This window comes from Phaenicophaeus curvirostris, chromosome 2 (genome assembly GCF_032191515.1).
Source record: "Phaenicophaeus curvirostris isolate KB17595 chromosome 2, BPBGC_Pcur_1.0, whole genome shotgun sequence".
In the NCBI taxonomy this organism is placed as follows: Eukaryota; Metazoa; Chordata; class Aves; order Cuculiformes; family Cuculidae; genus Phaenicophaeus; species Phaenicophaeus curvirostris.
Window position 1 is genome coordinate 15,727,290 of NC_091393.1, and position 27,191 is coordinate 15,754,480.

Consider the following 27,191-nt stretch of genomic DNA (forward strand, 5'->3'; position numbering starts at 1 on the left):
TATACTCTTAATCACCTCTAAATTCTGCTAAAATAAATTAATTGCTTAATGTATGTTAACAAACACAGCTGTAATATTTGAGAGAATAAAACCTCTTTCATGACTTATTCTATTATACAATCTTTAGGATTGATTCTTCTAGTGGAAACACTAGCTTTCAAAAATAAATTTTGCAGACAGTGTTATCAACTACTTAGATATAAGATTTTAAATATCTTTGTATTCACAAAACACTGCATAATCCCCAAGGAACTTGCAATCATCAGTCCTCCTTCTCCCTTCCCCTTTGATCCTCTGGTAAGTTAGCTGAGGACCTTATTCCAAACACAGACTCTCCCGGACTCACACAGTCCCAAGGAGAGGGCTGATGTCCTTCCCTGTTCAGAAAGTGCATTGCATCAGTACGATGATGCAGCGATAACACACAGCATAGCCACAACCACACATTTATTATAACCCATAAATTATTATTATTAAAATGATAACTGCATATTATACTGAGCATAATCTTAATCTACGTACATGGGGATGGTTATTTTATTTCCCAAATAATATGCAAAAAAAAAGTAACAGAATTATATCCCGTTCTGAATTTGTTAAAGCTCCTAACAATAGCACAAATCAGTGTATCAAGGACACATCATCTGTCTTCTTCCAAAGCAAAATAACACATGGGAATGATCATTTGTTTCCTGAAGTAAATTTCTAAATTCTGTACCCATGACATCTACAAAATACAAAACAATCATAATGCAATCAGAATATCACTTTTCAGAAACATATTTATATTTTGATATGGGCTTTCAAAATACAGATTTTTGTTTAAAAAATCATGCCACATAGCATCACTAATGTCAAATTATACTTGACACATGAGCTTTCAAAGTATAAACATAATGGAAACAGACTTGCAAGCAAAATGGTTCCTTATTCCCTGCTTAAGCTGAATATTTGCTACAATTAATACTTTACATTCAGAGAACACAATGTCTCCACTCAAACTGTACAGTTAAAGAAATCTGTTTATAAGAAGATATATGTTTTAAAAACATAAAATATAAAAAAGGTATCTAAAACCTCAGTACTATATATCCATTTGTTTACCTGTCCCTGAACGCAACGTATGGAGCAGAAACTGAAGAAACCCAGCAAACATAGCAGCATCAGCAAGAGGATGGTTAAAAAAGCACAACTGGCATCTAGTAGGATGCTAAATTCCAGGCTGCAACTGTAGCAAAACCGTAATGCAAGCAAAAATCCTCTTCAGTGTGAAGGAGACGATGTAAAAGAAGTCCCTAAAGTCGTTGAGTCCTGATTCTAAGCCAAATTATTCTGCAGTGTCAAACATTCAACACTGGTGACACCAAACAGAGCTACAAGAACTCTTGTCATCAAAACAAATCTCTGCAGTGTAGTGAAAGCATCGATTACTGCATTAGTTCATACATGCTCACTGCAATGACAAGGAGTTTCAGTCTCTAGGAGCTAATGATTTTAGGAATCCAGAATTAACAATTCTCAGGAAATAGATGGGGGGGAAAAAAAAAAAGCGAAAAAAAAAAAAAGCTCCTTCCCCTCTGGAGAGAACAGGAAAGAAGTTTCTTAGTGCTTTAAAGCCAACCGTAGTCACACACTCAGGTACCTAAGTAATCAATACCACTGCTGCAGTTATTATTTATATTCAGCAGTGGTGCACTGAACAAGTTTTAATGAACTGCATTAATGGAGCAGTCTTGTAAAGCAAACGTAGCTGGTTTGAAGTTATGTAAAACTTCCCAAGCAGCAAGATTTACTTCTGGCACACTGAAAACTCAATGGTCCTTGAAAAAATTTACCATTTTTAACAAATTAATAGGATGAGGTAATATTTCTCTGACATAATTGATGCGTGCATGGAAATGTAATTTTATATAAGAAAAACATATTCTTAATAAAAAAAAAATGGATATAACATTTTGCATTCCAGACTACATATTCAAGAGAAAAGCAGAACCTGTATACCAGCATATTAGCTGGATATTGGATATTGGATATTGGATATTGGCAGGATAGCCAGATGATTAGAGAATTCCACCTAATAAAAATTGAGGAAGAATTTATGCTAATTTAATCATATCCAAACTGTATGACAATAAAACTACTTCTTCGGCAGAGAAAGCCTTCCTCTGTTAAATATATATTTCTTTGCAGCATTTCGAGATATTGCAAGACTTCAGAAACACAAAAACCCTAAAATGTGAGAAAAAAAAAGCAAATGAACTAACCTATTTAAATTTCTATTCAAAGGCAAAATTATGAGGGATAAAATATAAATAATGAAGCTAATAAGAGCTTATGTTTCTTTTGTCTTTAATAATACATAGACCTATTAGTAATAATGAAAACACATTTTAATCAAGTTTTCTTGTCATTCTGGATCACATAATTAAAACCAAGGCACTATGCACTGCCTTTCACACACTACGTCACCTGTCAGTCAACAGCAAAAGCCACAGCTGACATCCCAGGTCCCTGCTGACTTTTAACGTCCCCAGTAGCACAGCACTAGCAGAAAGACAACACAACTGTCTACATACATTTTTTTGCTGACATGTCCTCATTAGGAGATGGTTCTTTAGAGGAGGACAACGTCCAAGCTTCTTATACTCCAAGACACAGTGATCATTTGGACATCTACTGACCAGGGAACACACATACAGCACTCTCCTAAAGCAGGAGAACGTATCTTGCAAAAGGGACAAAAGACGTAATAGGCCAAGTGCCTGGTTCTTCCACAATGCATCTACTCTTTCACAGGCACTTCTGCACTTCTCCTTGAAGGATCTCCTGGTGTTCTGCCAGGGCTGGTGCCAAGGGCGTTGCTTCATTTTCAGAACATAACTCGCCTGGATCCGGAATGCTCTCCTCCATACATACATAACAGCACATACATAACAAGGCAGGGGATTTTGCTACAACCCAACCCAACATAGGGAAAATATTTACTCCCTACAGCCTCATACCTCTTAAATGAGACTGCACGCTATGGGGCTTGTTTTCTGATTTCTTGTTAACGTTCCTGTCATTACCATAGCACGCATGTGTTTGTGAAAAAACTAATAAACTGTTCTCCCAAATGTATACAGAAAAGTTGTCTGTGTCCCACAGTATGGTTGAAGCTCTCACTGCCTCCTATTCCCCTACATGCCAGATATGGGCAGCCTCTCTCTGCTCCTTCATCACTGCACCAGGCAGCCCTCAACATCAATATTACCCACTGCTGTCCGTAGCCATGAAATCTGCCCAAGCTCTACTTCAGCAGCTCTAACAGCTTCAGCTTTAGGTGGCAGAGATGTCTGCAAGGAGCAACAGAAGAGGGTCCGGAGGTCAGAAAGGGTATTCGGCAGAAAGGACAGTACCAGCAACTCCAGTGGGCACTGCACATCCTAAAGGGTGGTTTTCATTCCTCCCAGCCCATATCAGAGCCTTTCTGGCTGTCCCGAAGACCCATCTGACAGTCTGAGGATCAAACACTGATAGCTGGTTCAGTTACTTTTATATCCTTTAACAGTAGTAAAGCTACTAGAAACAAACTGGAGATCTGGTTACTGTTCTGTTGTCCTAGTAAAAACACACAGTTAAGTTGCAGCGCACTTTCAACCTTTGCTTTGAATCATAGAATAGTTTGAGTTAGAAGGGACCTTAAAGATCTTCCAATTCCAACGCCCCTGCCATGGGCAGGGACACCTCCCACCAGCCCAGACTGGCCAAGGCCCCATCCAACCTGGCCTTGAACACCTCCAGGACTGGGGCAGCCACAGCTTCCCTGGGCAACCTGTGCCAGTGCCTCACCACTCTCATGGTGAAGAAATACCTCCTTAGGTCTACTCTAAATTTTCCCCTCTCCAATTTATAGCCATTCCCCCTAGTCCTATCACTACACGCCTTTGTAGAAAGTTCCTCCCCAGCTGTCTTGTAGCCCCCTTCAGGTACCGGAAGGTCTCTTCAGAGCCTTCTCTTCTCCAGGCAGAACAAGCCCAACTCTCTCAGCCTGTCCTTGTATGGGAGGTGCTCCAGCCCTTTGATCATCTTTGCAGCCCTCCTCTGGACCTGTTCCAACAGCTCCATATCCTTCCTATGCTGAGGATTCCAGAACTGGACACAATACTCCAGCTGGGGTCTCTCTCACAAGAGTGGAATAGAGGTGCAGAATCACCTCCCTTGATGACATCGCCTGTGTAGTCTCAAGAGGTTTTCACCCTTGCAAGCTATTCTGCTGCCACTACCCTCTCAGGTACACTATACTGTGCATCTCATACTTAGATTTTGACTATCGTATTTCAGCTCCTTCAGAATCTTCCTGCTAACAATTTTTCTAGATTTTATTCCATGTATGATATTCCTGCATTTATAAAACTGTCTAAGATCATTATAAGAAAATGAGATTGAACAATCTCACACAACTATCCATCCCTACAAGTTGTCAAGTTTTAAGAGGTCATATTCCAAGAACCAGCTTATTATTTAGTTTTATGCCTGGGTGAAAATGCAGCTTTCCTCTAAACCAAATGTTTTACAGCACTGTTTTTGGAAGAAGAAAGCCAGAGAACAGTTCCAAGCTTAATTCAGTAGTACAGATAAAGCTATTCAAAGAAAAAAAAAAACAAACCAACAACCAACCAATCCTATGCTTTAAATTGGAATTTAATTTAGGAACTGAAACAAACATCAAAGATCTGTGTTATGGTCTCCAGACATCAAAATCAAGTTACAATGGAGAATAGGCTCTAATACAATTGCAGGAATCTTATGTGACATTTTGTACTGTAGCTTTTCCACATTGTTCCTAAAGGGCGTTTTTAGGGGAGTTTTACAGAACACCACCCACCATTTGCAGCAGATTGGAAGACTGATGGAAGCCAGAAGAGCATTTCTGCTTGAACAAATGGTAGGAAACCCTTCTCTCAAACACACAGGCATGCAAGAGCCAGTACAGAAACACCTCGCTATCTATTGTTCCTATATCAATTGTTCCAAGTTCTTTGTTTAGAATAGTGCTGTAACCAATATTCTGTTTCCCCATGCTCCACTCCTCCTTGATTTGACTGTTCTTGACTCATCCAGGGAAAATGCTAATAAAAGTAAAATTAGAAAGACACAAGAAAAATGCTTACACTAGAAAATCTACATTGGGCCTTGAGTCCTATAGATATAGTGACTGAGACCTTCGCTACCCAACCTTAATGATCTAGTAATTTTGCAATGTGTTCATCTTAGTTACTTCATCTATTAGAAAAGAAAGCATGTCCTCTGGATGATCTTTTTGAAAACTGGCCTCGACTGAGGAGGATCTACTGATAGCAAGACAGAGGACATCATTGCTGCATTGTAAGATTTACAGATGACCTTGGTATTACGAGAGATTTTGTGGAGCACTTTTCTTTGTATCAAGGTCAGTACTTAACGTATTAACTAACAATATCTATAAAAGATCTGCTGGATAGCCTTTTGTAGAGCCAAAGGTGGTCTAAACTCTAAGTAACTAAACACTAATTCTAAAAATTTGCTCAGCCATTAAACTGCTAACCAAAGCCACTTGCTTTCAGTGAAATGAGAAGTGATATGCAGACGCTGACTTCCCAATTTACTGACCAATAGTATCAAAATATTATTTTTGTACCCAACATGAACTACTGTTTCTAGTTGTTGTGTTAATGTCTCCATAGAGACAGATCTTTCCCAACTCTCATGCCCTACAGCACGTGGATGTGGAAGACCCATATTCAAAGTCTCTTCCCTGTGCAATGCATGAAGTTAAGCTGGCATGAAGTGGTTGCATGACAGCACTACCTTTGATAGCTGTGCTCAGGTGCAGTCTTTAACTCACAGAATTAAATTGCTCAACTCAATTCAATGTTATTACCTGTAGGAAAAGACCACAGCCATCTAACCTGCATCTGAATTCTTCTGCCAAAAGAGAAGCCAAGCAAATCCAGGCTACAGCAAAAACAGGAGATTCAGCCTATAGTTTCAGTGTCATCACAGCCTCGTATTTAAAACAGCCGCAACGTCTCACCAAAATTCCTTAAAACAGTTATTTCTTTTTTCTCCTCCCAAAATTTTCCCCCCCTCTGCTAGAAAACAAGACGATGCATGTCCTGAAGTGATTTATGTACAGGTTGCCACTGAAAGGTTATAGAGTGAAGGGTGATAGACATCTATGTGTCACTAATTCATTTTATTTCTCCAGTTCACAACACCTTCAATAGCTTAATTCACATTCCCTCTTATTTTTTCCTTACTGCCTAAGTCTGTGTAGACATGGTTTAATTTCCATTTCCTCCTACAAGTCAGACTCTTCCCACATTCTTTAATTCTAAAAAATTCAGATTTAAACCTAGGAATTAGAGCAGCACTATCGTACGTACTGACCATTTCAATAGGTCAATCTCCATTAAATAGCATTTTCTATTACTTTAAAAATGTTATGTTCCATGCAAATAAACAAAACAAAACAATAAAAAAAAACCCCACACATCTAAATGCAGGCTTTAATGGTGCCCATGTTGTTTACGCATTCCCAGAAAATTCGTTCCTAATCTTTATAATTTTCTAGGTCAAAGTAAGATTAGGTGCAGCATAGCACAGATAACTGGCGTCTGACAACATGCCTTAAGTTAGTATCGTTATTCGTTGTCATAGCATTTTTTTTTTAAAGGAAAAGGATACTTATACATTAAAATCTCAGAGGAAACATTTGAAAAGAAGTCAAAATGTAAAAGGTATATTTTTTTATTTAAAAAAAAAAAAATCTGCTCACTGGCAAAAATTCATGTCTTGCTAAGTGTCTCCTTCCAGCAGCTTGTAGGAATAGTCATTCCCTAAGATTTCCTCAGCAGTGAGATTTAGAAATGGATGAGGGTCAGTGTATTACACAAAAACTGGAAGAAACAGCAAACATCAGAAAGTTTTGAGAATCTACCTCTATTTAAATTTATATTTGTCAGTTGCTTTTGTAAGGTTCACTTTTATCTATAAGTGCACTTTTATACTATGTTTTAAGTAAAACCTGAGCCTGTACAGAATACCAAATTACCTAGCATCCTATTGTTTTGATGTAAACTTACACTAATATGCTGTGGTAGAACTCTAGTGCACAACAGGCAAGAACCAGCATTGTACACCTGAGCGATCCAGGACTTTGGGGAGTTGGAAAAAAATGGCTTTTCATTGTCCCGTAGCTCATGGCACTGACTAGTATTCACTACCTGAGCAAAAGGTATTTTGCTCAGTGAGAACTGTATGAATAAACAGCACACAGGTTAAAAGTGAATCAGCTGGGGAGTGCTTCTTTGCACAGCATGAGCTCCACGCTTTGCAAAGCTATCTGTCACTCCTACCCAAAATTCACAGGAGCCCAGTGCCAGGATTTGCAGTTCCCACTTGAGATGCGGGAACAGGGTTGAGGCACTCCAAGGACGGCATCCAGCTGCTTCACAATGGCATTTCTTCTCTTGTGACACATGCTGATAATCTTTAATGCAGAACAGCCTGACTTTCAAATACGTTACAAAGGCAAAGAATAAAACTAAGAACTGCAGAATTTTCTATTCACAAGTAGCTCTACCCTCTAACACTGCTATGGGATGGTGCCATTTAAGTACACATCATGACAACTTAAGGATTTAAGTGAAACAGATGCATTGTAATGCACACGTGCCTGCTAACAATGCACATTATAATTCATAGAAACATCTATGTGTATGAGGTCTAACACAAAAAAACCCCAAGACTACTCCTATAGTTCGGGAACCAAGAGCGGGAGGGGAGAGACAAAGAGATGGACCATGTTCTAATCTGTGACAATGAGATAAGGCTCACCTCAATTGCTTCACTCAGTATGAGTGGACCTGTGTTTAAATACAGACGTTTTCTTACCTTTGGTCTGAGGATAAGAGTCATGTTAGCCCACAACACTTCGTGGAACAGTTTTACTAACGACAACATCATTGTGCTTGACTATCCATCCTTCACCAGACCTTCTCCCTGCAATTTCCACCTCCTTCCAAAGATCAAGTTGGTGCTCAAAGGAACCCATTTTTTGTTGGTAGAAGATAAGAAATCAAAAACAATGGAGTTCCCTAACGGCCTTTCAAAAAGTGTTCTGTGGAAGCGCTTTGAATATTGGCAGCATTGTATGCAGCTGTGTGTCAACTCAGAAGAGAACTATTTTGAAGGTGATCATAGCTGATTTTCTTGATTAGTTAAATAATAATAGTTATAGGCACAGTCGCTTCTTTTTTTCTTTTGTGTGTTGGACCTCATATTCACAAGCATGTATACCCCCTGAAAAAAATCTTGTCTTACTAACAGTTTGTAACTACAATAAAACAAAGAATCATAGAATCATAGAATAACCAGGTTGGAAGAGACCCACCGGATCATCGAGTCCAACCATTCCTATCAAACACTAAACCATGCCCCTTAGCACCTCGTCCACCCATCCCTTAAACACCTCCAGGGAAGGTGAATCAACCACCTCCCTGGGCAGCCTCTGCCAGTGCCCAATGAACCTTTCTGTGAAAAATTTTTCCCTAATGTCCAGCCTAAATCTCCCCTGGCGGAGCTTGAGGCCATTCCCTCTTGTCCTGTACCCTGTCACTTGGGAGAAGAGGCCAGCACCCTTCTCTCCACAACCTCCTTTCAGGTAGTTGTAGAGAGCAATGAGGTCTCCCCTCAGCCTCCTCTTCTCCAGGCTAAACAACCCCAGCTCTCTCAGCCGCTCCTCATAAGGCCTTTTCTCCAGCCTTCACATACATTATTGCATCTTCTCTTTCTACTCCCAAATCTACTTTACTGCAGCATTCCTGGACCTGATAGCACAGTGTGCTCTCATTAAACAGGTATTTCTTATGCATTAGGTAACAGAAAAAAATCAGGTTGGAAGGAAATGTGCTTTGCGTAAGCAGGAAGAAAATATGCAGCTTCATCAAAAAATGTCAGCAAGATTTCTTAAGCACATAGTCATCTGTAAATGTATACCCCTAGGTTTCTCAAAATTTTGCAAATCTGGCTCACAATCTTTAAAACAAGAGTAACTTTCCATAACTAGAATACATTCCATATACTGTCTTCAACACTGAACCTACAGGACAATGTTATCTGCCTACCAAAAAAATGCACATGAAGATAAGTTCTGAAGAAGGTTTCTAAATTAACAGTTTGAGTAGGAAGGTGTTCCTGCATTTCCAGAAACTCTCTTGGTAAGAGAGAAATTGTCTTGCACACAGTGTGACAGATAACAGTTGGATTTGACTGCTCCATCTAGTGGCTCATGAAGCACAATTTTAATTGTTAAGACTGTGTGGCCTATTGGGTTAAAAAGTTACCTGTGGTGCTGACTTCTTCCTTGAGCAACACAGTAAAATAAATTATTAGCACCTACTTGTTTTAATAGCATAACATAAAAATAATCTCCAAAAATGAAATAAAGTTTCCTGAAAATATAGTCAGGTCCATAAAATTAGGTAAATATTTTTTACTTTTTTAATTATTAGCTTATTTGTAGAAATTAATAAACCTTAGAAAAGTTTTAGAAATTGTTCAATTGAATTTATAGTTGAAGTTACATTCATATTTTAGATTACATTACCATTGAAAGATATATCACATTTAGAGGAAAAGAACCAAATTAGTAACAAGCCAATCATTAAAACATATACACTGACTCTTACCTATAAGAAGTAAATTTCAAAGCTCAGGTCTGATTCAGATATTGACTTATACTCTGTGAAGGACAACTCCTAAACAAATCTACAGCACCACTGATTTTTAGAGAGAAAAAGAAGTCTGCCCAAGGCTTTTTCACTGCAACTTTAAAAAATACTGAGAACTTAGATACTTTAGAAACCTGGTATAATAACATGACCAACTTTCTTTAAACAGAACATTTTTCCAATAATAATTAATTAGAATTGAAGGTCATACTGAACAGAAAGAATTACCAAACTGAGGACAAGATAGGTTCATAAAACTGGAACTTTAAATTCTAGAAATTAATGTAAACAATTAAATTATAAAATACATATCTGTTAAAATCAGATCAATGTGTGATGCACTTCATTTCTCCTTGCTTCATGTCTTAAAACATTCTGTCTTAAATTACACATATGACTGACTGAGAGGTAGCCAAGGAATATAACCATTTAACTTATATCTCCACTACACATAGATCTCACAACTAACACCATAGTTAGGACCCTAAATACAGTCAAAACCTCTGTGCATTGACAGTTAAACATACACTCTCACTCTTTACAGACCTGCATTTAGAACTGCAAAATAATCCCATTCTAACTATGGCCCAGTTGAAGCAGACATACACATTAAGTTAAACACCCTTTTCCACCTAATGCTGCAATACCAGCCCATTTTCCCCTCAAAGGCCTTATTTGGATTTCAGAAATTTAGATGAGCCACTCTGCCACTGCCCATTTCTCAACCTGCTCAATGGACCACAGTAGACTTGGTCCAGATAAGGTACAGTAAAGTCACAGGTTACAAACTGAATGCTGGTTTCTGCTCTTCTAAAATAGAAAAGGTCATATTAAGAGACAGAATCATAGAATCACCAGGTTGGAAGAGACCCACCGGATCATCGAGTCCAACCATTCCTATCAAACACTAAACCATGTCCCTCAGCACCTCATCCACCCGTGCCTTGAACACCTCCAGGGAAGGTGACTCAACCACCTCCCTGGGCAGCCTCTGCCAGTACCCAATGACCCTTTCTGTGAAAATTTTTTTCCTAATGTCCAGCCTGAACCTCCCCTGGAGGAGCTTGAGGCCATTCCCTCTTGTCCTGTCCCCTGTCACTTGGGAGAAGAGCCCAGCTCCCTCCTCTCCACAACCTCCTTTCAGGTAGTTGTAGAGAGCAATGAGGTCTCCCCTCAGCCTCCTCTTCTCCAGGCTTATCCAGGCTTATCCAGGAATCAAGTGTAAAAATAAAACATTCTAAATAAAATGTTTCATTAGATACCGCTTCATGGCTAGAAAGAGTAATAAGAATACCTAATACCAAGGGTCTAAAGATAATCTTGCTATAGAAATGCATTTACTGCATGGCATCACAGTATTTCTGAGACTCAGGCTCTCTTACAAAATAACTCTAAGACTGAAAGTGTTTAATAATTAGAAAGCTCTTCTTATACTATTTTTGCAGTCAGTCAAGGAAATGAGATGAGAAACTCATGTATGAGAGAGATATTTCAAGAAGTGAAAGGTGTACAAATGCAGAGATTTCAAATGTTGGAGCATCTCAGAAGGTACCTATTTCAGCTGTCTTTCTTAACAGCTAGAGCAGTTGGATGTCTGCAGAGGGAGGCCATGACATTATTAAATTAGGCCAGCAGCATGTAGGTCCTACCTGTCTACTACGTGCATTAGCGAACAAATAATCCCTGTTACATATTACACATTGCATATACTGCTGGCGGACTTTCTATTTTCACAGCAAACTTATGCAGAAAAGACAAAAACAACTATCAAACTTAAAGTAAAACTGTAAAACCCTTCCTCATTTGTCTTCAAGCTGAGGGCAAGCCAAAACAAAACCTGTCTCCCTTTGAAATAACACTGTAGAAGACCCCTCTGCTTGGACCAGAAAAGAAACATGACCAGATATCAGAACCATTACATTAAGTTCTTAAAAATGGGGGTGAAGGGTAGTGACAAATTAAAAACTAATAGAGCAGCAAGGTTTCAAGCATGCAGCCATGAAGCTGCCATATCCTTTACTGGAGGCTTCATCAGTCAAAAAAGCCCTCAAAAAATCATTAAAAAAAAAAAAATCAGGCTGAAAAACCCCAACCCAAAGGCTGAGGAGGGTTCTAAGGTCTGGAAATCTGGTCCACGATGCGTTAATAAGAAGCAGCACTATACATCCATTAATTCCTTTGTTACTTGGTAGGAAAAGCCAGCAGGAAAACAGAAGGGTAATTTAGCTGATTAACAGCAAATTCATAGGTAGTGAGAACACGAATCTAGGCTCAGTTGAGTCTGTTGTGGCAGGCAACCTGCAGTTAGCTATAGGACGATACAAATGTGCCAGAGTATGCTTGACAGTAACCTAGAATTCTGCCGTTTTCTGTTAAATGGAAGAGTACCTGCTAATTACCAGCCTTTGCATAAAATAACCATACTATTTTATTTTTATGAAAGCAACTTGGAGTCTCAGTATTGGCCCAAAATCTCATCAAGTTAGGGACATTACAAACACAAAAAAGAAACCCCAGGCTCTGCTGCACTTGCAGTTTAAATGCAAGGCAATAAAACAGGCAGATAAGCAAATAAGAAACAGTGACTACATCTATACCAGTGCATGAGACAGTGCCAAGTGGATTGTCTTTCTTGTTCTGTCATTAGAGTAGCCCCTGGAACAGCACTGCCCACAGTCAGTTAGCGCTCTCCCAGTTATTTCTAGACAGGAGACAGACTTGGAATAAATACTGCCAATGAGACCACATGAGATAGATGCACTCGAAAACATAACTCTTGTGCTTTGTATCATGGGTGAAATGAAGACAAGAATCAACTTAAGTGATTCCAAAGCACAGGTGGGGACTCCCTGATTGTCAAGATCATATCCAGTAAAGAAAGAAGAAAAAAAGCAAGCATTAAAGCAATGCAAAGACATATGAGCAAAGATGGGAAATCACTTTTCACAGGCAGGTTCAGAAAGGACAGGAACAGGATAAAACCACACATATTTAGTCAAATGAATGACAAGTACTTCATAACTATTAACCTTCTTTCTGAGAAAATCAAGTTTTTCCTAGAGGCCATTTATCACCACACTGATTTTAGAAAGCCCAAATAGGCCAGTTTGTCTACTCAAAGTTATGCTTAAAGTAAGAAACAGGAATGTTTCCTGTGCATTACAGTAATTAAGTGCATTATTATAAGCACAACAAAGGTACCAAAGGCATCAGAGAAATATTAACACAAAATACTAATCAATAATACGCAGTACTATTTGGTTTAACCCCTATGTTTGGTCTCAATATGATTTAGGAAGATCAGAATAAATACACTGAATCCCTGTAAATATGAAAAGGAAACAGAATGAACTTTTACAGAATCTAACAGCATCAGATGCTTGTTTGTTCCTACTAAACCCTATAATTAACTAAAAGTAACTCTAAAATTAATTAAACTGTGTGTATTATTCTATAATAAGCCAATAATTAATTTACCTTTCATTTTTCACCCTAAGGGAGGCAGCTTCCCCATGTAGGTGGAAAAAAGCAAAGGTTTGGATTTCAGTCCCAAGACCTAAACTCATCCTTCAGTGTGCTGTATAGACCACACACAGTTATGCAGCTTTACCAAACATAGTTCGGTTTATACTTCACAGTGTCACCTTTTTGTCTCAGCTCTCAGATCAAAAGCATCATGGTAAATCCTGAGTAGTAGTTCATATAACTTTCATGGTATACAAAAAAATACGTGCATATGCAAAATAATAGCAGAACAAGAGTTAGGGAAAGGATCATCCTCATGCCATGTTTCAGGCTAGCTTCTTAACTCCAGCTCACTTCATAGCGTGTTGAAAAGTACTCAGCAGCTAAAATTAGGCAGCGTTTCAAATCTTTCAACTCCATCTTAGACCCTTACAAAGTGCCGCATGACCCTCAGCTCTCACTGCTCTTCTTGTGCCTGCTATCTCCAGTGGTTTCTCCAACTAACTGCTGAATGGTCTTGAGAATGGAGAAACCTAGAGAAGTCCTGGATATCTCTACAGGTGCAAACACTCCCACAGCCCCTGAAATTAAAGCTATCCTGCTTGTCAGGTGTTAGGTCTCTTTGACCATATGATCCTAATTCCTCCATGCTGTGGTATCCCCCCTTTTTGTAATGACAGTACTTCCCTTACTACTGGACAGATTACTATTAGGACGAATTAATTGCTATTTTATGAATTAAATGTGCAGGAGAAAGGTAAATGACAACAAACTATTAACAAAACAGTGAATATGTGAAAAATCAAGCAACACAGAAAACTGAGCGCATTACCAGTAACAAAAGATAATGCTTTGACAACTGCCAGGGATGTAACAAAGAACTCAAGATTTAACAGTTTGTGACATCCTTTTCTTCCCTGTCTCTTGGTAAGTCAGAATGTACATTACATTTTTCCTTTTCAAAAACCAGATTGTTATTACACATATTTGTACCAGCAATGGCTATCAAATATCAGCCAAATATCAAAAAAGGATAAGCTACAATCATCAGTCCTGTGGACTTGAAGTTTTTTTAATTTATTTTCCTTCCCTCTCCCTTTCTTTCTTTCTTCTCTATACTAGTCAGCTCCAATCCACCCCATCTTTCTTTATATATCATGTTTTATACACCTTGGTCTATCGTGCTGCTCTTCTGCAAACTCTGTCCAACGCTATCACAACTCTCTTAAGGTAGCCTAAAGAAAGAGCCTTTATTAGGCTTTCAAAAGAGAATTCAACCATATATCTCCCATGACATCCCCATTTAAATGGTTAAGTATCTCAGGGAAGTGCTGGGTTTCTTGGCAACACTATGACTTTTTTCCTAATCATGCGAAGCATGTTTCATTTGCATATGCATGCATGCACTTTACATAATCCATATACAAAACACACATTTGTTACTGCCCAACACTAAAAAGCACTTATTTACAACTCCATAAACACTGTAAATAATTTCAGCTACTCAAAAGCACAGAGTATAGATAACATTGAGTAATGGTAGCACTGATCAAAATTCTGAAAGCCATTTTAGAATATATTTTCATTAAAATCTGAATCACACGTAGATCTAAATTACTGCATAAGGAATAAAGATAAAGGTGGAAATAATTTCAAATAACTAACAATCTTCCTAGCAAAGGCATTTTATTTTATGCTAGATTAAAGCTCAGTCACATTTTTAAACAAATTCAGCTCCTTTTAAAACTCCAAGCCCAACTATCCATACGAACAGATGTTAAAATATGCTAGCAGATGTTACAGTACAACTTAACTTGCCTACACTCCAGATTTAAAATACTTCAGTGGAAGAGCTTAGCTAAAAACATCTAAAACCAGCTTCCTTATCTCTATAGCCTTTTCCTGGTGTTTGCTTTTGGTCCATTTATACACCCTACTGCAAATTTGTCGTTTCTCTCTTAGTCCACAAGCTACCTTCCTTGCCAACAATGCTACAGCACCTGGAAGAAATCACTGAGGCAGGGATTTAATTTACGCTCTCCTTCCTCTGGGAGCACCCTCAAGAACAAGCATCAAAAGCAGCACTCGAAATACTAGAAGGGGTTGGAGAAAGGGGTCAAATTCTCTCCTCCTAGAGGTAAGCCAGCACCAACACATTTGTTTTCAAACCACAGCCTCCCTTTCTCCTTCTGATCTCCATGTCTTCTCCTCCTGCACCTGCACTTACACCAAGAACAAGTGAGATCCCTGACCATAATACTTTCTAAGCAGAAGGGAAATGTCCTAAGAATGAAATGGAATTAGGTTGTTCGCTTCCTCTCAGTACTATAAGAAACAATCACATCTTCATTGACAGTAACTGTAATGGCATCTCAGGACAGTTTTTTCAAACAAGACTCCAACTCCATCGTGCTCTCCTGACTCCCAATTAAATCTATCAGTAGATATGCAAAGTGAGGTTTACTTGGCTTTTTATGATTTTGCTGACAATATGTGAGTATTCAGCATATTTTCAAGCCTAAATGGTGTGAAAATACAGTTTGGCAAATATGACCAATAACTATGCAAAATGGCTCAAGCCAAAAGGCAAGAAGGAAATGCACAGGCAGTGGAAGCAGGGTCAGGTCCCCTGGGAAGCGTATAGGCATGCTGCCTGATTGTGCAGGTATGGGGTTAGGAAGGCCAAGGCACATCTGGAGTTGAATTTGGTGAGGGATGCAAAGAAGGGTTTCTACAGGTACATAAATCAGAGAAGAAAGGTCAAAGAGAGTGTACCTGCCCTGATGAGTGAGTCTGCCAAGCTGGCAACAACAGACAAAGAGAAGGCTGAAGTACTCAACTTTTTTTGCCTCAGTCTTCACTAGCAACGTCTCTTCTCAAACCTCTTCAGGGGATGGGCTGCAAGAAGGAGACTGGGAGAGCAAAGTCCCTACCCCTGTAAGAGAATAAGGTTCGTGACCACCTGAGGAACCTGAGTGTACATAAGTCCATGGGATTGGATGAGATGCATCTGAGAGTTCTGAGGGAACTTGCTGATGTAGTCACCGAGCCACTCTCCATAATATTTGAAAAGTCATGGCAGTCAGGGGAAGCCCTTGGTGACTGCAAAAAGGGAAACATTTCACCTCTTTTTAAAAAGGGTAGAAAGGAGGATCCTGGGAACTACCAACCTGTCAGCCTCATCTCTGTGCCTGGGAAGATCATTAAACAGATCCTCCTGGAAGCTGTGCTAAAGCACATGGAGGACAGGGAGACAACCAGTGCAGCTTCACCAAGGGCAAGTCCTGCCTCACCAACCTAGTAGCCTTCTATGCAGGAGCAACTATATCAGTGGACAAGGGAAGACCTACAGATGCCATCTATCCGGACTTCTCTAAGGCCTTTGACACAGTCCCCCACACCATCATTCTCTCTAAATTTGACAGATACAGGTTTTATAGATGGACTATTCAGTGGATAAGAAACTGGCTGGATGGTCACACCGAGAGGGTAGTGGCCAACAGCCCAATGTCCAGATGGAGATCAGTGATAAGTGGTGTCCCTTAGGGGTCTGTTCTGACCGGTGTTTTTCAATATCTTCATCAATAACACAGACAATGGGATTGAGTGCACCCTCAGCAAGTTTGCAGATCACACCAAGCTGAGTGGTGAGGTTAATGCCCCTGAGGGATGGGATGCCTTCCAGAGGGACCTTGAAAAGTTGAAGAAATGCGCTTGTGAAAACCTCATGAGATTCACAACAAGGCAAAGTGCAAGGTCCAGCATTAGGGCCAGGGCAACCCTCAGTATTGATACAGGCTGGGGGATGAAGAGATTGAAAGCAGCCCTGAAGAGAAGGACCTGCATGTCCTGGTAAATGAGAAGCTGGACATGAGCAGGCAATGTGCATCTGCAGCCCAGTAAGCCAACTGTATCCTGGGCTGCATCAAAAGAAGCATGGCCAGCAAGTTGATGGAGGTGATTCTCATCCTCTACTCCACTCTGGTGAGACCACACCTGGAAAATGCATCCAGCTCTGGAGCCCTCAGCACAGGAAAGACACAGACCTGTTGGAGCAGACCCAAAGGAAAGCCACCAAAATGATCAAAGGCCTGGAACAGCTCCTGTATGAAGAAAGGCTGAGAAAGTTGGGATTATTCAGCTGGGAGAAGACTCCAAGGAGACCTTATTATGGCCTTTCAATACTTAAAGAGGGCTTATAAGAAAGACAGGGGAAAAACTTTTTAGCAGGGCCTGTAGTCCCTGCTTACTGCAGGGTGGTTGGACTGGATGACCTTCATGCTCCCTTCCAACCCATAGTATTCTATGTTTCTATGAAAATGTAAAGCCATTAGCACATCTATTTACATAAAAGTACATGATCAGCTTTCAGTACCTCCTCACATTGTTCCAATTTCCAATACTATTTTATCTTCAAGTTTCAAAGACTGCATGACAGAAGTCTAGGATATCTCTTATATCTATCACAGGATAAAAGAAGCTATGTAGAACTTTGTGTGGACAAAACCCTACTAGTTCTACACTAATTCTTGATTTTAAACTTTTAAAAAATATATATATTTTTTTTAACACTATCCAAATCTGATTTCCATTCTTCTTTGGATGGCAGCAGGCAGTTGTTCTCAGTTTTAAAATGAGGTCTGGATTTCACTTTTAATAGCCTGGTTTATATTATTCTACTAAGACTTTGAAGCAAGTATGAATGTAATTTATGCCTTCTAAGAGAAGACCTCTGTAGATCCCTAGTTTTAACTTCAAAAGCAGAGTCAGCACGAAAAGATTGCTCAGGACCTTCTCCTTTTGGATTTTCAGCACCTCCAAGGATGGAAACTATACGGCTTCTCTGTGTGATATGTTCCAGTACTTGACAACCCTTACAGTCAAAGAATGGAGAGTTTTTATTTCTAAGGGGAATCTCAATAAAGATTTCAGGGAATGATCATCATCTCTCTTTAAAAAAGAACAAAAAAGCATGCTTCCATATTTTGAATGGACAAGTTTGTTCTTAGCAGCTTAACAAAAGCAGCTACTCAGATCAGATAGGACAGAAATGTTGTCTGTTTCTATGTATACCTACAGCTTCAGTGAATGTCAGGAGACCGGATAAACAAAGACAGACAAGTTAGCATGTATGAATGGGACTAAAAGGCAATGCAGACAAGCTGTTGGCATTTTGAATGTGAACACCAGCAGAAAACTTTAAAGTTACAAACACAGATAATTAAACTAAAGAGCTAAAACCTATTTCCAAAGACACAACGAGCCTTCAATTCACTGTGCTGTCACTTAAAGACAAATTAGGTTTATAAGACAGGTGGTAGGTTCTACCATAGATTTTCTAATGATGCTTATTATATCTGTTCACCATTCATTAATTTGATTAACTTCTTCATCCATAAGAAAGGCTTTGTGTAAAATCACACAGTGTACTACACTTAGGTGTTACTGCTGAGTGTTGCCATCAACAGGGGAAGGCAAACTGAAACAACAGACTTGAAACAACAGACTTTAAACATGTCTCTAAGCTTGGGAGCAAATTCATCTAGACAACAAGTTAGGCAATTTTCATTTCTTTCCTACATAACACTCATTTTGCCCCATACACTGTCCTTGTTAACAATGAACTCTGGCAGACCCTTGAAATTTTATTAAATGTAGTAAAATATTTTAAGACTGAGATTATGAGGCTTTATAATGGTCTTCTCAGATTGTTACAAAACTCACTTTCCATTTCAATTCATCCACAAAAAATTATTTTGCATACAAAGAGTGAAGCAATAGTGAAAGGAGTAAAGATATCTAGAGAACAAGCTAGAAGCCATGAATTCAGTTCTAGGCGAAAAAAGGAAGAGAACGAGAAACCCATTAGCTGATGCTAACTTTAATCACCTCATCTAAGAATGCTATAGGAAACATAGCAAACCAAATGCAAACAAGTATAAGACACTTCTCAGGTGGAAGAAAAGAAAAAAGTTAAGGGGCAAAAACAAACGTGTATGTTTAAAAAAGACGCAAATGAGATAAGAATACAGATATTATTCTTTTCCCCAAACCATGGCCATGTGCATAATATACATAAAGGTCCTTACCTTTTTCACTGACACTTTCACTTTCTATCTCCACATCTTCACAGCTAGTATATTCTGGTGTTGATGCCCCTTCTTCCTCTGAGCTACTAACTGACATCTGCCTTTTCTTTCCGCCTCTTTTTGCTCTATGAGGCTTTGGAGGGGATGGCCGCACTGATTCCGACTGGTCAGAGCTAAGGGAATCATTCCTTAGCATGGTCTCCGTTTTCTCCCGCTTTGCTTTTCGCATGAGAATAGCAGAGCTAGGATCAAGGCGGCTCTGTTTTTTAAAGGAATCGTGGTTCTTGTATTCTACGTGTTCTATAGGAACTGGACTATGCCTGGGAGTTGGTGGGCTATGATTAGTTAATTGTTTAGAAACAGAAATTCTTACATCACCTGTTCTGTCTATAGAGTACGACCTCTGAGTTTCCACAAGAGATTTTCTGTCCTGAGTTCCCTGTAATTGTGAGCGTTTTCCTAATTTATTCTCAGGTACCTCCGCCTCCTCCATTTCTGTGTGTGGCAAAGCTACATCACTGTGTCTTCTCTCATGCCGTACTTTAGAAACTTTTGCATGCATGCGCATCTGCTGTTCCTCAGGATGTGGTTTTACAGGATATCTTGCCAGATTGGGGTCACTCCTGTAACGGGTATGATATTCATCTTCCTTCCTTTGTTTTTCATCATCAGGCACTTTGCCTTCCTCAAGTTTCTCTGGCAAGTCTGGGTAGTCCTGTGACTTGCCTTTCTCCAGCCTTCTACCTTCATGCCGTTCTTTCCGCTCCCTGTCATCAGCTGCTCCTTCTTTTTGAAGTGAGGATTTTGGCACGCGCTTACGCTCACTTTTTAAACCTTTGCCATTCTGGTCTGAAACCAATATTGTCTTCTTCCTACAATGAAAAGTAGAACAACAATTTGAGGAACTGAATGCAGAATAAAAATACTTGCATACACTGTTACGGTAAATAGATTATAAAACAGCATAAGCTACGGCAGAACATATAGAATGGTACTGGATTCATTAACATGAATTAATTCTATTGATCCTTCCAGTCGTACATTTATTTTCCAAGACCAAACAACTTCAAAAACATAACTAATTGAACCATCTGTACTTTAAGTAAAATCACAAAGAATTGCACGGATAAATGCAAATAAAGATAATTTACCCGCATAAGCAGGAAGACTCAAAGTCATCTTTGTAGTATCTGCAGCATTATGACAGAGCATTGGAGTGTGTTCTCCATTTTTCTGGCAGTGGTCATGAGGCCTACAAACTAACCGTGTAACACAATTCACTTTAGGCCCCCTGACAGTACAGATGTAAACACCACCAAATGGAGTATATCCCACAATGGCATGACAGAAAGAAGTAATATGGCTCTTAAAAAATGCACAAAAGATAATATATCCTGAAACCATAACATTTGACCTAATTTGTGTTATCTTATCAAAACTCTAAAAAGAAGTGCTCATTTCATAATCATATAGAGAAAAGCAAATTGACTCCTTGAGATTAATTAATGACATTTTTTTCTCTGGTAATAAAAAGAGGATGAAAAATGTAATTTATTTCTCTATACAGTCAAAGAACAAAACAATGAATAATAAAGCTGCATGAAAATTATGCCCTTTCCTCTGATTTGGAAGAATAAGCAAACCAAAGAATCATAAAATTTTTATGTCTCTCATCATTCCAGATGCCCTTTTGTTTACCAGTTCATCCATTGATTTTGAACAAGGCTGAAGGCAGCTATACACAGTATTTGAGATGAACCTGCACCAGGACAAAGTCACCAGTACTTTGTTTTGTGGCACTGAATTTTCCCTTCCACAATTGATACATCTTCAGCTTACATATTGCAGATTTTCACAGATGCATCTGACAGAATAGGCAAACTTAACATATGATTCAAGTTAAGCTCCTTTTTCTCCATCTCTCATTCCTGCTGAGTTTTTGGCAATAAATTTTGGCAATAAAGGAACCTGACCTTGACATAGATGCTCCCCATTAAGAACCCTTGGACTTCCTTTGAACATCTTAGTGACAGGTGTTGAACATTAATATAACCATCTCACTTTTGGACAGCAAAGCAGAAATAGAAAGCATTTTGCTGCCCTAGTAAGATTCTAAGTCACTAGCCACTGTTCTTCATCCATTCTCAACTTTAATAGCTAGACTCTTGTTTTGTTGCCACAAGCTCCCTCCTTGACTGCTCTGCCATCTGCCAGGCAGCAGCAAAAAGAACAACGATTGTTTCATCAGATTATCCTCTTGATTTGCCACTCCCCAGCCTGTTCATTGTAGTGAATGAAGCTCAGGAATTTACTCATTTACTCGCTTAAAGTATAACAGTTTGCTTCTGGTTGGCTTTACTCTCGCATACAACCTGCTCTGAACTAAAGATGGTACTACTGCTATTCTTCATGAATGTTTACTTTGCAGGTCTAAATTCGCACTTTCGATAGTTCCTGTTTTATTATTAAAAATAATACAATCATTGATAAAAAGACAAGACATAAGGATATTTGACAGAACTCCATAGGGCAGATTTTTTTTCTTTGGAAGGGTGGTGTTGGGGGTTGTTGTTTTTTAAATTCTAGTGTGTTATTTCATGAAGTTAGAGGCATGCTCTTTGTTTAGTAACTTTAAAATACCTGCCAAATTTAAAATCTAAAAGTAAGCTACAATTCTATATTAAAAGTTTACACCAAAATGCATTGAAGTACACGGAAATATCCCTAAAAAACAATTAGTATTTTTTTCCTCATTTCAATTGCACAGACCCAATCAGATGATATATCTGCTAATGAAAATTTACCCTTCTCCAGGCAGTAAATCAGCTTATTCTTTGTTATTACACAGTTGTAGACACACACAAGGCCAGGCTGACATCCTTATGTACTATTACTGAACTAGCATATATTACCTCTCTCTTGGAGGTTCACTTCTAGATCTTGATGAAACTTGCTTTTGGTCCAGGCCCATAGCTGGCTGCGAAACTTCTGTTCCTTTCCTCCGGTCAGACTGTACACTGGAAGAAGAGATTTCCTGTGATGAGGCAGTTGCTGTACTTAAGGGAGTCTGTGATCTCGATCGCTCTTGGAGTCTTGCTTTCTTTTCTCTTGGTGCATCTGAGCTTCCACCAGTTGCCGTATCACTCAGTGTTCCGTCCTGGCTGGGTGAGGGCTGTGGTCCACTTCCAAAAAACCACGCTCCGGATTTCGTTAGGATTTCTTGTTGCTTTCGACACAAATTGCATACCCACATAACCTAGTTGAAGACAACAAGAAGAGTCAGTGCAGCAACCCCTCAGACCCTGAAATACATGCTCAGTTTCACAGAGCAGGTACAATCTCTCGCTCTCCTCTAAATTGGTGAGGCTGGTGTTCATGACAGGACCCAGAACATGCTTCTCCAAGCACTGACTGCACTGGCTAGAGCCAAGCATCCTACAGGCACATGCTATGCAAGCTTCTCCAAAATGTGCTGCCAATATACATCAGTCCTACCTGTACCAATCCCCACTAGGTCAGTCCTAAATAAAAACCGATAACCTGACCAACACTTGTTGCTGGTGTTGATGCAGTTCAAGGGGTGGGATGGGTTGTTTTCCGTGATGTGGACTGTTGTCCAGACAAGCCTATCAGACCGTGAACAGGATTTGTACAGTGGGTGGAGGAGTCCTGCTGAGCTAACTCCCAACCTCCACCACCACAGAAAACTGACACGGTATTTTCTTTAATTAATTTTTTCACATAACATAACTCAAAATTACCCTGCAAACACATCTAGCATTTAACATGTATAGTTTAACCTACATCCACAACAACTACTTACCAGAGATGTAAGGTAAGACCTAAAAAACCTACTAATACAGAACTAAACACACCAGTGAAAGAATGCAAAAGTACCACATTTTGTAGCACTTCAAAATGAGCTTTTACCATCTCTCTGTGTTATAGCTGTAAATAATAAATAAATAAATAAACCTTGTGTCTCCAACAATTATGATTAAACTATGTACATAAATGGTGCTTCTTAAGATTTTTTAATTTATTATTCTTTTATTCCAGATACACAGATAAACAGAAGCACAAACAGTAAAGCGAGACTCTATGTTGCAAGTGTATACACAGTATGAGATTGTCTTATGTACAGGAGTTAACCACCAGAGAAAAATAAAAGGTTAATCAGGACTATAAAGTATGTGAATATTTAAGAAAAAATTAAGACAAAGACAAAAGGAATTTTGAGGAAGAATAAAATGAAAGGCAAAACCAAAGAATGTAAAAGAGAGAGGAATTTTGTCAGAAATAAGGGAAGAGATGGGAGGAAACAAAGCTAACTAATAAGAAAAATGGTCAAGAAAATCTTTTAGATTAATGTGGGAAGAAGTAGAAGAATGGGTAAAATTGTAAAGAAGGTAAGAAGGATGACAAAAGCTAGAATGAAAAAAAACGCTTATTTTCTGTAAACACAGGAATGATGCAACAGTCATAAAATTATACAACAGCTAAAGAGAACAGTTAAAAGGAACAGAAAAAAACAAACACTTCAGCAGAGAAATTGCAACAGGACACAGCTCTGGTACAGAGCTCTCTTATTCTCTGGCCTGAGGAGGAAGTGCATGGCTTAAATGGCATGATGAAAATTTTAGGCATTTTGCATATTTAACATAATTAAGACTTATTTAAAACACCCCAGAACAGACTATCTGCTTAGGTCAGAAGACAAATACCCTTTCTTGCCTTATTTGACCAAATCACACTGAGAAGACATTCGACTTTTCTCCCTGTGTCTGGATTGTGCCTTTATCAAAATATGATTGTCTTCAATTTAAGGAGGACATTACAATTTCTATTCAAATTTCAATTAATTTTAAAAAAAAAATTAGTGAAAAACTACAGTTATTCCAACAGTAGCACAAGCATGTATTATGCCAAAAAACCAGATAACCCTCCGTAGGATAAAAGGAACAGCAACTTCAAAAAAATAAATGCTAGTCCTTCAACAAAAAAAAAAACCACTTAACTGCAGAATGTCTTATTTCCTTCATCTAGCAGAACTCACAAAACAGAGATTCAGTTTATCAGACTACGTATTCTAATACAATAGATTTTTAATCTATCCAGCATTATTATTACTAGTATTTAAAAACCAGCAAAACTAAAAGGAAAAAACCCGCACATTTTTAAATGCCTTTATAGACTGTGACACAATTGGTAGCTCATTAAGCTGCAAGAGTGTACATGTACATGTGTCTGCATACGAAATCTATGTCAACGCCATAAACAGAAGTCATTAATGAAAAATTTCTTATTGCCTGTATTTTATCAGTTTACAGGGAAAGTTGAAAAAAGGGTTAATAAAAAAATAAATCAACTAGTCTGCTTTAAGGAAGGATAAGGAATACTAGAGTAAAATTTAAATATTCTAATTAAAATTAAATATGTGTGTATGTACGCAAGCACAATTAAATCTGTAAAGATGGTAACAGACCTCATTTACAATTTAATGTATTTGATCACTGAAAATATGTATAAATTATGTAATAAACTTCAATAAATTACCATTAATTTACATGATCATCTTTGATACTGTAATTCAATTTATGCAAAATATTATGATATCCAAACAAATAGGAATAGCTAATGCACAAATAGACACAGAAAAATACAGAATCTAGAAAGAAGAAAGACAAGGCGTGTAAATACAAAACCATTTTCTTACAGCTGTCTTAAAACACCGCAGTCTGGACACAATACATACCAATCACCACAGATTTTACACATGTAGGAAATCTGCATTATACTCACATAGAAGCTATGCTACCATCCCTGTTTAGGAATCTCTTCAGGACTTAATAAATGCTACATTTGCCTTGAGATATATTTGGTCCAAAAGGAAAAAATAATAAAAGCTTTTCTTTAAGAGCAAAAGAAAACCCCAAAATTGAGGTGGCAGAACAGTTTCAATGACAAAACTGTATATTGAAAAACATTTTTAGAGAAGTATGTGGAGCAAGCAACTTAGCAGCATGCACGAATTATATCCTGATTGAATATACTGGGATGTGGTCCAAACTAATCTAAACTAAAGCAGGTCAGTGTAATACCTTATCTTAACAATCCACAGATGTTAGGCAACCAAACAAATGCCCTGATGAAGGATTACAGTTCTCTGATGTGGCTTCTGGATCACCACATGATGCATCAGTAAAATGAAGAGTGTTAGAGAATTTTACTCTGGCCTGTCTCTTCAAAAATAGTTTCTGTTTACTGTTTTTCTGGATGTTGAGCTCTGATGCAGCACTACAGTAAGTCACTCAAGACTTCCAGAGTCTGCTTTTTGTTGTTGGATTTGTTTCTGGTTTATTGCATCCTTGCATAGGTCATTGCATATCTGCACATGAAGCTTTTAGAGAGAACCAGTAAAGGGGTGCTCCTCATTCAAAGGGTTCATGTGCATGGCTCTGGAAAAATGTCCATTTTCACAGCATAGCAAAGGGTTCTGGGCTTTACTGCTACATAACAAAAACAGTGGCACACAGAGGACTCAGCAGAGGTGAGTCAACAGTTCCCACACAGATTCATGTGGAAACTTTACAGGCTGCGTGAAAACATGCTAGAAGGATCCCATGCTTGCCTTCGTGTGGAATACGGGGCATTTCATTCACAGAAAAAAATATTCCTTAGACTTACTCTTACAGGTTCTGTTGAATGTGATCCACAATGAGTAGGAACAGTATTCCTGTACTAACACAACATGAAATTCCAACTTGAAAGAGCCCATAGTAAACAACAAATACAACTATACACACAGAGAAGAAGAGCATTTTCAGTTACAAAAATAAGCACATTTCTTCATCATTACTTATTTCAAAACTGCATATTAGAATGCAAAAAAAAAAAAAGGATTTTTATTTCGATTTCAAATTTGGAGATTTCCAAACATGCACTGGAAGGCTAAAGTCACATTAGGTTGGACATAAAATTTATACCAAATTTTTGTGATACATGTCAGGCAAAACTCAGGCTAAGGTCTGAGCAAGTTCCCCAAATCCTTCACCCAAGCCCAGATTCTGAGGATGCTCAATAAGCAGAACACTCCTTCATGCTTCGCAAGTTTAGAAATAACAGCCCCACACTTACAGTGACTCCCACACATCCTGCTTCATCTCTGTACAGCAAACTAGGTAACGAGTGTGCTAATACAGCAGGCCACAAGCTATTCCTTACTGAACTTCATGATATCGTAATTATTTCTTTCCTGAAGGGAGTATACACAACATCTATTCGGTTAATTGCTTTTGTTAATGTTTTTTATCCACCTTCTTCTAGAAGATACTAGCTATTTCAAACAGATCTCATTAGGCAGACTCTCTTCTCTGCCTGAAGCACTTCAGCAAAGCTCTGCCACCATCCTACAAATCATCTATTGAAAGTCAGAGGGAAGAAATGTTATCAAGTTGCTCTTACAAAACTAGTCATTGACAGAATTAAGTTAGACTTAATGTTTCTGGGACAACATAAAACACGCAGCAAACCATGAAATTAGTATACGGCATTGCATTTATCTCTTCTATTACATCAAAACAAATTCTGTAATAAAACCCTAGCTTATGTGTAATGACGTATCTACACCATTAAAATATAAAGAAATTAAGCTGAAAATTTACTTGAATCCTTGCATGAGTCCAAAATCTAGATAAGTAAACAACCCTACCTTTCTAATGAAAATGTGCTTGTGAATCCAAGTTTTCATTAAATATATCTTTCAGTATTGTAGACAGCTAAGTTCATGCAATGGCTACTGGTCACTGTACTTCCCTCCTCTCTCGCACTTCTTTCTCCCTGTCAGGGGTATGATAAGTATTGAAACCACGAGGCCAGGAAT

At 38.5% G+C, this 27,191-nt stretch overlaps 1 protein-coding gene across 50 annotated transcripts in view; it reads right to left on the bottom strand.

Moving 5' to 3' along the window:
• RIMS1 (regulating synaptic membrane exocytosis 1) overlaps nucleotides 1-27,191 on the bottom strand; it is a 323,528-nt gene that overhangs the window by 157,559 nt on the left and 138,778 nt on the right. For 46 of the 50 annotated variants that reach the window (XM_069851408.1, XM_069851367.1, XM_069851363.1 and 43 more), the window contains 2 exons: nucleotides 22,222-22,565; nucleotides 19,310-20,181 (listed from right to left, as the gene is read on the bottom strand). In XM_069851408.1, the coding sequence (XP_069707509.1) occupies nucleotides 19,310-20,181; nucleotides 22,222-22,565 (1,216 nt within the window). Of the gene's footprint in view, nucleotides 1-19,309; nucleotides 20,182-22,221; nucleotides 22,566-25,111; nucleotides 25,386-25,996; nucleotides 26,051-27,191 lie in introns of those variants that run through there. The other 4 variants (XM_069851407.1, XM_069851386.1, XM_069851387.1 and 1 more) reach the window with 3 other exon arrangements.